Source organism: Felis catus, chromosome D4 (assembly GCF_018350175.1).
Source record: "Felis catus isolate Fca126 chromosome D4, F.catus_Fca126_mat1.0, whole genome shotgun sequence".
NCBI classification, from domain to species: Eukaryota; Metazoa; Chordata; class Mammalia; order Carnivora; family Felidae; genus Felis; species Felis catus.
Genome location: NC_058380.1, coordinates 59891679 through 59902034, shown reverse-complemented (window position 1 = coordinate 59902034; position 10356 = coordinate 59891679). Strand labels below are relative to the sequence as shown.

The following is a 10356-nucleotide window of genomic DNA, read 5'->3' as shown; positions in this document are numbered from 1 at the left end:
AGGGTGGGGGACAGGTGAGGAGGACAGATGTGTCTGGTGTGTGTGGAGGAGGGTTAGAAGGGGTCCGGAGCAAGGCCAAGGCTTCTTCCAGGCTCCCCTTCCCCATGACCTCATTCATGCTTCTTGGGATCATCTCCAAAACAATGGCTTGCCCCCAAGTCTTTGTCCACTTTTGGGGAACCAAAAAGTATGCTGAGGCGCTATACTGGCTGTATACCTTTGAGGAGGTTGTCTTGACCTTCTGAACTTGAGTTTCCACATCTGTAAATGGGAGCAAAAGCCTACCTCATCAAGTCATTAAAACAGGTAAAGCATAGGAAAATCCAAACTGATGCAAAGTCAAAATGCAAACCAGGTAAAAGGAACAGGAGTTGATGAAATCAAGGAAGGAATGTAAGCAGTCCATCCAAGTGCCACAAAAAGCTACTAACAAATGAGACCTGGCGTGGTTAGGCCATTTAATCAAGGAAGAGAAAATCAGCAAGGAAGATGCAAGATGGAGGCTTCCAGAGGGAAGGATTTAAGGGGCCCCTAGGAAAATTAAGGAGTCCTGGAAGATTTTCCTCAAAATGCTATAATTTGGTCAGGCAAGTTGCCAGGCAGATACCCAATCAAGACTGGATGAATTCTTTGTGGGTTGCATGGTTGCAATTATCTTACACTTTGTTAAATGTAAATATACCCATGCCCAGATAATTTTATTATTTCATTTTCCAAGATGAAGTGCCAAGCATGCCTATTGGAATTATGTCCTCTGAATTACTGGTCTCTATTTTAAGTGGCCCAATCCTGTGACTCACCAACCCTGATAACCACATGGAACCCCCTTTCACCTCTGTCCTCCTTACCCATCCACGTGGGCAGGGACCACACCATGTCCTGGTCACTGATGAAGCTACTGTGCTGGGTATAGAGCAGGGATGGATGAACGGATGGATGGATGGATGGATGGGCAGACAGATGGATAGAGAAGGAGTACATAAAAAATGAACCTTTATGTGGGGTGGGTTGAGGGTGTCACAAGTACAGGCCCTGGATGGTATCCACGGAGCGCTTCCAGCTGTCCTTCCAGCGCTGAGCCTCCTTCACCTGCAATGTGTTGTCGTCCTGGATCTTCTTCAACTCCTCTTCAAATAATGCTAAATATTTCTGGGAGCAAACCAGCAGGAGGAGGCCAGATGAGGAGGGACTTTTGGACTCTGGGACCTACAGGAATGCAATACCCCACTGGCGGGTGGTTTTTAACCTACTCCAGACACTGACAAGGGTTCCACAAATCACTTCTCATGTAATCTGTCCAGCAACCCATTCGGCAGGTCCAGTCGTTTTTTTTTTTAATTTTAATTTTAATTTATTTATTTATTTTTTTTAAAATTTTTTTTTCAATGTTTATTTATTTTTGGGACAGAGAGAGACAGAGCATGAATGGGGGAGGGGCAGAGAGAGAGGGAGACACAGAATCGGAAACAGGCTCCAGGCTCTGAGCCATCAGCCCAGAGCCCGACGCGGGGCTCGAACTCGCGGACCGTGAGATCGTGACCTGGCTGAAGTCGGACGCTTAACCGACTGCGCCACCCAGGCGCCCCTCCAGTCGTTTTATAGATGGGGAAACTGAGGCTCAGAATCTTGCCTGGGGTCACCCAACTAGAAAGAGGCTGAGCAGGGACAAGGACCCATCCCCATGATTCTGGACTCTGCACCATTCCTAACTGCCATCCCGCACTGTGGCTTCCTTGGAGCTCAGGGGACTTGGTTTCCATGTAAGGCTGATCCCTCCACACCTTGAGCCCTTACTGAACTCGACAGAGGTGTCCCCTCTGCCCAAGTTTGGCATAGTGGCCAGGGAAGGGCGTGGGCTCTCCCCCAGTGGGGTCAGCCTATCTTGTACACTGGGCAGGACAAGATTTCTCTCTCGGCACCAGGACCAACACTGCCACAGGCAGCATCTGGGTGCAGCCTCCTCTTTAGACAGGCCCCAGGGGTGACTAATAGGCACTGGGCTCAAATCCTGCCTTTGTTACTTCATAGCAGCACGAGGGGGACACATTTCTTTAAGCTTCAATGTCCTCATCAGTACTAGGTGGACAATTCTTTCCATCATGGGGCCATTATGAGGAGTCAGTGAGATGCCTCATGTTGAGAGAAGCATGGCAGGTGCTCAGTAATTGCCAGCTGCTCTACCCACTGCCTCCCACTGCTCCCATGGCCTCTGTGCCTCTTACTACTCTGTCCCCTCACTCTGACTCAACTGTTCTTCCAGAGGTCTTCCTTCACCCCTCAGTCTGGGTGGGGTGTCTCTCAGCTGGGCTCCCCCTGGCACTGGGGCTCATGCCATCAGACCCACACTATCACTGGGATTGGACATGACCCACGAACATGGGTTTGCGAACATTAACTGTCTTGAGTGTTGACACTATTCTCTGGGGCCCCCTGGCATGGGACACCTTCCCCATGGGCCAAACATGAGGGCACCTTGGGACGGGAAGCTCCCTTCTTCCCAAGGCAGCCAAACTGAGCTGCCCTGTGCTCCTTAGGACATGCCCATCTGCACCCTGTCTCTCGACTCACCAGGTAGACGGCATCTCGGGCTTCCACAGCCGCCAGGTGGCCCAGGGTCGTTTTGGTGGTGATGATGGATGATGTTTTCCGGAGGAGAATCTTGTTTTGGATGGTGACTTCAGTGGGTTTGATTCCTGGCCACTTCCTACAAGTAAACATGCATGTAAAAGTCTGACATGCTTGTCATCGTCCTTCACAGCGCACCCTCCAATCCCGGTGGAAACGTTTGGCATATCTTTTCCTTTTTTTAATTTTTAAAAGATCATGTTGTAAATGTCTTCATTAAAAGAAAAACCTCACTGAGCATTTAAGTTTCTTCAAGTTCTTTTTCCTACTTTCACACTGAATCCGTGTGTGTAGCCGGTCTTGGGTTCTGCACGGGAGAGAGGAATGCTGCACTTCTAGTTGTCTCCCTTTTGCAGGCCTCAGTTTCCTCAGCAGTGGGCCAGCCAGGTGGCAGTCACCAATTCCTGGCCCATTTTTCCTACTGTGTTGGGCAAATCACTGCCTTACTTCCTCTTCCAGAGTCACATTCTTGGGGCACAGAGAACAAGGACTGTGACAGCTCTTATCACACATGCAGCGCTCCACAGTGCGACCAGTAACTCAAGAATGTGCCCCATACTGGGATGGGCCTCCCTTTCTTCGGGGGCCCCTTTGTGGGTCCTTATCAAAGGAACTAATAGCTGGTGAGCTCTTAACTGTGTGCCAGGAGCACTCTAAGTACAATCTCATTAAACTTTCTCTTTGTAATACCACAGAAGGTGGGCTTCCATGCCCATTTCACAGGCAAGGAAACTGAGGCTTAGAACATAATGCCTTTCCAAGGCTTCCAGTTGCCCCTGACTATGCCGCTGCCTCGTGCTCCAGCAAACTCAGCCATTGGTGGTATTCTTTAATGCTCTTGGCTCTTACCTGCTCCCCCGCTCAATCAGGGGCTTCTCACTTTCTTCCTTCAGGGAAAGCCTAGCGAGTTTCCTCCGTATGAGGATTGATGTTTTCTGTTTGGTAGGCTCCATCCCTGGCCGGCAAAAGACAGGTTATGACCATAGCCTCACACACGGGCTGAGATCAAGGGGATTTCCCCCGACCTTACGTTTAGAGGGATGAGGGCTTGTTCCCTTCCTCCCGACTTGGAGTGTCCAGTGGGAGGCAGAGCCCAGTCCCACAGAGAAGCTGAAAGCACCATATCTGAAGGCCCAGGGGGGGTGGGGGGGCTGGTGATGGGAGATGTGATTTAGGCGGTCTTCCCAGCTCCAAAGCCCAGAGCCCGACGCTCTGACCTTCACACAGCTTCCACAAGCCTCCAAATAAGCTTTATAGACCCCTCTTTGGCTTATACTAGCTCAAATGGGTTCTGAACTATCCCTGGGGCAAACACATGCAATGTTGTCCCTCTGATATCTGGCTCACTGACCTGTCCTTTCAAGTGCCTTCCTGACGGGGCTGCAGCAGCCGAGTGACAGCCAGCAGGCAGGAGCTGCCTCGATCTGCCAGGGAGGACAGGGCCAGGCTGCTTGGCCCAGAAGCCGGAGTTACAGCAGGAGAGGCCTCCCTGGGGCTGGTACGGGGCTCTTCCAGCTCCACGGTTCCTTCCAAGTTACCAAGAGTGGCTTCCCTGCTGCCTGCTCTGCCCAGCCTCCTTCAGGCCTCATCTCTAGTGCCTCTGCAGGCCCTGCTTTCCCAAACAAGGCCCGCACTGGACACAGAGACTTCCAATATGGGAAAATGACCACTACCTCAAAATGCATATACATTGGGACCCAAAAAGTCCACTTCCAGGAACCTATTGCCCCAGAATAGAGATATAAGGATGAAGATGTTCCCTTCAGCATAATTATAGGAGTGAAAAATTGGAAATGGCCCCACGTTCAACAGCAGGGGACTAATGAATAAAGTACAATGCACAGCAAGTGAAAATGCTCAATGTCCACCCGAGGGCGAATTAGGTCATGGAAGAGCACACACCCTGTAACACACACACACACACACACACACACACACACACACTCAGGTCTGTGCCCAAAAGGAAAGGACTGGAAAGATGAGACAGCAAACATTAAGGGCACTTAGTTCTGAGTAGAAGGACTGTGTTCTTCCCTTTCTTTGTAATTAAGATTGAGTTTTTAATTAAAAATATTTTTTTAATGTTTTTATTTATTTTGAGAGAGAGAGAGAGTGATTAAGCAAGGGAGGGGCCGAGAGAGAGGGAGACACAGAATCCGAAGCAGTCTCCAGGCTCAGAGCTGCCAGCACAGAGTGTGATGCAGGGCTTGAACCCACGAATTGTGAGACCATGACTTGAGCCAAAGTCAGACGCTTAACCAACTGAGCCACCTAGGCACCCCAAGTTTTTAATTTTTACCATTAACAATGTATTGTCTTTGTAATAAAAACTTCTGAGAGTGCACGTGTGAGCAAGTCGGGGAGGGGTAGAGGGAAAGGGAGAGACAGTTAAGTTGGCTCCATGCTCAGAATGGAGCCTGATATGGGACTTGATTGATCAAACCATGAGATTACGACCTGAGCCAAAATCGAGAGTCAGACACTCAATCAGCTGAGCCATCCAGGGATCCCAAAAGCTCTTAAAAATAAAAGTAATATATTTTAATTACTCACTAGGTAAGTAAATGGATAACATTTACTATATGATTTAAACCTTGGGGTGCCTGGAAGGCTCAATTGGTTAAGCGTCAGACTTCAGCTCAGGTCATGATCTCGCAGTTCATAAGTTCGAGTCTGGCATCGGGCTCTGTGCTGACAGCTCAGAGTCTCAGCCTGCTTCAGATTCTGTGTCACTCTCCTTCTCTGACCCCTCCCCTGCTCATGCTCTGTCTCTGTCTCTCTTTCTCTTTCAAAAATAAACAAAATAAAAAAATATTAATATTTATATAGTTATAAAAGCAAAACACACGTTAGAAAAAGTTTAAACAGAGGGGCACCTGGGTGGCGCAGTCGGTTAAGCGTCCGACTTCAGCCAGGTCACGATCTCACAGTCCGTGAGTTCGAGCCCCGCGTCAGGCTCTGGGCTGATGGCTCAGAGCCTGGAGCCTGTTTCCGATTCTGCGTCTCCCTCTCTCTCTGCCCCTCCCCCGTTCATGCTCTGTCTCTCTCTGTCCCAAAAATAAATAAAAACGTTGAAAAAAAAATTTAAAAAAAAAAGAAAAAGAAAAAGTTTAAACATCACCTAATGGGGGAAAAGAAAAAAATTTAGGAGTCTGTCACCATTCCACCCACCAGGGGTGATCATTGTCAACAGTGTGGGACCTGTCCCTCAGGCTCTGTCTTTCTCATTCTGTGTCTGTCCCTCACACAGATTCACATACATATATGTGAATATATGTTTATATCACATATGCACTTTTTTAAAAAAATGGTATCATAGATAAGTACTGATTGTGAACTTGCTTTTTCCCATAACAGTATTCCTTCCTGACTCTGCACACTGGCACACGTAGACACACTGACCCCCTTTAACGGCTGCCCAGTATGCACTTGTACATCGGGACCATAATTTACTGATCCAATCACCTACGCGTGGATGTTAATGTTGTTTCCAGTTGTTTGCAACATCAAATGGTGCTGTGATGAATATGCTTGGAAAGATATCTTTGGAAAAATTGTGTATTTCTGTCAGATATATTCTTAGTGTTAGAACTGCTGGGTGAAAGGTATACACCATCTGAATTTTGACAGGTGCTGACAGAGGGCTCTCCAAGACAGGGATATTGATGTACACCTCTCCAGGGGTCTCTGTGGTACCTGGGCTTTCTGACATTCTCACCAGGGCTGGGTGTCACTCAATTTGCAAACCTTGCCAGGCTGTTGGTGAAAAGTGATATCTTAGTAGTGTTTACATTCTCATTATTCATCCTCGGTGAGGGCAAGCATCTTTTATACTCACTGGACATATGAACTGCTTCTCTTTTGCATTGCATGTGTTTGTCCTTTGCCTCTTTTTAGAAATGTAACCTCTACCATGGGGGAGGTTGGGTCTTTTTCTGGCCTATAGCCTGTTAGGAACATTTGTCCAGTTGTGGTTTTTCTTTCAAGTTTTTGACATTTTTCTTCGTTTTTATTTTGGCCATGGAGGAGTGCCAGCCATCGCCTTCACAGCTTCTGGCTCTCATCTCCTACTTAGGGAAGCTGTCCCTACTCCAAGATTATGAAAATATTTACTATTAGGGTTATTTTTTTACATATAATTTTTGACGCATTTGGGATTTACCTTTTTCATTAAAAAAGCAACAACACCTTACTGTTAATGAAAACCAAAAACCATCAGTCCTCTCGGTAGAGAATCTGGTTTCATTCCAGTGAGCTGGGGAAAAGCAGATGCTCTGAGCCCATCTGCCTCCACCTCACCCCCACCCCTGGGGCTCAGGCACAAGGTCCACGGCACCACTTACTGGCAACCTGGACATCGTCGATGGTGACCACTTCATCCAACTGCAGCAGGAACTTCTCGGTGAAGGTGGCCAGGCTGGCTATGAAAAACCGGCCGTACTTCCTGGTGAATTCCTGCAGGGAACATGGGGAGTCTGCTGCTGCAGGGAGAGGGGTCTGCCCCCAAGGCCAGCTGAGGGAGGACTTGGGGAGCTGGCAGGTGAGACGAGACCAAAGCCATGAGTCAACTATGTCCGAGTTAAGTGGCATCTGGTCCTCAGCCAAGAGGCCTCTCCCAAGAGCTGACTGGGCTCAAAGATAGGAAATGGTTTAGAACTGGTCGATCTGGGCGCCTGCGTGGCTCAGTCAAACATCTGACTTCAGCTCTGGTCATGATCTCACAGTTTGTGAGTTCAAGCCCCGCATCGGGCTCTGGGCTGACAGCACAGAGGCTAGAGCCTGCTTCAGATTCTGTGTCTCCCTCTTTCTCTGCCCCTCCCCCACTTGCTTACACACACTCTCTCTCTCTCTCTCAAAAATAAATAAACATTAAAAAAAAAAGAGGTGGCCAAGGAACACCCAGAGATTATTCACTAAACACAAAATACATAGATGTGGGTCTTGAAAAAAGTTCTCATTAGTAATTTTGTAATTAATTCATTTAGAAATCAAAAGATGCAAGTTAAGCCAGCCAGTAATGACCAGCCAGCTCTATGAAACCTGCTGGCTTTCATGCCCCCTTTGGCCAGGGTACCATCTAGGGGCCATGCTCAGTGCTGTTGCTGGACTGTCAGTTGGGGGAGTCTCTCTGGGGGCAGTACAGCCCTCAGCACCCAGGCCCGGCAACCAATGGCACTACTGACCTCAAGCTTCTCCCTGGTTGCCATAATCACAGTGTCTAAATCGTTCTGCCTTTTCTCTTCCACTTGACACAGAGACTCCATTTCTTGGATATGTGCGGGATGTCCGAGATTTTGATGGAGCTTCTGGGCATTTTCATCCTTTAATCAAACAATCCAGAAATCAGTGGGGATTTTGACCTGGTCTCTAGGTCAGGGCCAGAATGTCACAGGCCCATGCCCTCTGCTAAATGGCCATAGTCAGACTTCTGTGCTCTGACCCGGGTGCGGGAAAGGCCATGGATGGACAGAGGAAGGCAGAGAAGGCAAGATGGGGGCGTGACTGGAGCTGACTCTGAGGGCTGAGGAGTGGGAGAGCTGAGCAGCAGCCCCAGTATAACCAGAGCCTTAAGTCCAATAAAATCAATGGCATCCATGTCTCTGCTCCAAGAACCAGGTAGACCTTTGCTGCTCATGTCAATGACCACACTCCCACAGAATCAGCAGACCCACTCATTAAATCCAAAAGAGGAGTTTATTGAACACCTTCTATGAAGAAGAAGGCATTTCTCCAATGCCCTGTGTCCCTTAGTCCCCATGCAACAATGCCAGCCTGGTAAGTTCTGCCTATGCCTTGCCCCCATTTCTGAGCTCCCAGGGGCCCTTGGTCCCAGAGAAGGAGGACTAGTCCTGGGGCTCCCACCTTCCTTATCTCCAGCTTCTCCTGATAATCCCAGAACTGTCCCCGGATCTCTTTGGCAGATGCACAGAATCTTTTCCAGTGGTGTTCTTTGAAGTTCTCCATCACCAGCCAGCAGACCTGGGGCAGCAGCTCCTCAAATCTCCTCATCTGGGCCCGTAATTCTACAGGAGTTGGGAGGTGGGGGACCAGGTGAGGGAACAGAGCAGAGCCAAGCTGCTGAAGTGATCTCTCCCACAAAGCCCCAAAGCAATTTCCCAAAGAGAAGGACTTGGCCTACAATGTGGTCATAGCTATCTCATTAGGAGGGATCCTGTGGTCAGAGCAGTACGGAAAATATTGGATTAAGCAAATTCAAAGGACTTCTCTTCAATACTCTACAGGACTTCCCAGCTTATGAAAAGTGCATAGAGCCTTCAGGAGTCTGTTTTATCCATTATCTCCTCAAAGATTGCCTCGACCCTGGTCCCCTTCTGTCCCTGGGGACCCCTAAGTAGCTCTACGTTACACCTATCTTCTCATCCATATCCCTTTACTTCTCCCAGACTATCATCTCTTTGTTTCTCTGCATTGTGTTTTGGAAATTTTCTCTGATAGTAGAAGACATTCACAATTTCAAAATTTCAACTATTTATTTTTCCAATATAGAAGTTCTATGTGGTTCTCTTTCCTATCTATTTGGTCATTTTCATAGTCTCTCACCCCTTCCTCATGTTTCCAGTATCCTTTTTAATTTAACTGTAATAAATACATTATTTTATATTCTGTGTCTAATAGGTTCAGTATCTGAAGTCTTTACTGATCTCCTTCTGCTGCCTCATGCTTTAGGGGCCTTTTCCGTGTGTGTGTGTGTGTGTGTGTGTGTGTGTGTTGTTTGTTTGTTTACTGTGAGCTCTTATTCTGGGAATTTGACTTGTGAGAATCCTTAGAGGCATGAATTGAAGGTGGGTTTCTTTTCTAGAAAGGATTTATGGTGTCTACCAGATAAGCATCTGGGCACCACTAATTCAAGACCATTTTAAGCTAAATTGTCGGTTGGAGGTCTTTTGGATGATCTACAAAAACAAAGTTAACTTCAGGCACCAAGGCCATTTTATAGTTACAGATTCTTATTAGAGTTTCCCTTCTGCTTTACCCAGTACCAAGGTTTTTTAATAAGACAGTTTCCTTCTAGTTGCTACTGCTGGTGGTGCTGAAGGACAGGGGAGGGGGACTTGGTTTCTGTCTCATTCACCCCACTTTGCAGCTAGAGCCCTGAGGAGGTGGTCCCAGTTTTCTGTGGCTTGTGTCCTTCCAGACTTTGCACCATGGGTGGTCTGGGGCTTTGTCTTCTGCTCCCAAAGCCCTGGAGGCCATGAAAACAAAGGCTCAAGCTCACCTGGGAGTCAGCAATATCCTTACGGCAATGTGTTACTGTTCAATTTCTTTCTTGGAGTTCCTATTTTCACCCAATGTGGGACCCTTGTGTATTTCTTACTTTATGGGTAGCTCATCAATTAAAAGAGCTCATCCCCAAAATGGTATATCCAATACTTGTAAATGTTTTCAGTGGGAAAGGTGGTCAGGATACTGGACTCCCAAATTTCAGGAAATGGAAGTCTCCATTTAATGGGAACTGTGACTCTTCCAGAGAGGGACATAATCTTTGGCATTTCCCAAACCCATATGTTTGACCACAGAACCTTTCTTTTGAGGAAGGTCACATAGGATACGATCCCAGACTTCACATGGGGACATTCTGAGCTAGAGAAACAAAATGCTCCAGTAGTTTCAATGCCAGTCATTCTATAGCCACAGCAGTGAGAGCCACCACTGGTTATTTCCTCTGTATATGGCAAGTCTGTGTAGTGGGCTTAATCCTCAAAAAACTTG

At 47.6% G+C, this 10356-nt stretch overlaps 1 protein-coding gene across 2 annotated transcripts in view; it reads right to left on the bottom strand.

Annotated features, from left to right (window-relative positions):
- Positions 1-445: 445 nt before the first annotated feature.
- CCDC180 (coiled-coil domain containing 180) overlaps positions 446-10356 on the bottom strand; it is a 63024-nt gene continuing 53113 nt past the window's right edge. Inside the window, exons 34-39 of one of the 2 annotated variants that reach the window (XM_045043063.1) lie at positions 8488-8648; positions 7809-7946; positions 6969-7080; positions 3475-3580; positions 2569-2704; positions 446-1149 (exon numbers count right to left, since the gene is read on the bottom strand). In XM_045043063.1, the coding sequence (XP_044898998.1) occupies positions 1018-1149; positions 2569-2704; positions 3475-3580; positions 6969-7080; positions 7809-7946; positions 8488-8648 (785 nt within the window). In that variant the 3' untranslated portion in view covers positions 446-1017. Of the gene's footprint in view, positions 1150-2568; positions 2705-3474; positions 3581-6968; positions 7081-7808; positions 7947-8487; positions 8649-10356 lie in introns of those variants that run through there. The other variant, XM_045043064.1, reaches the window with a different exon arrangement.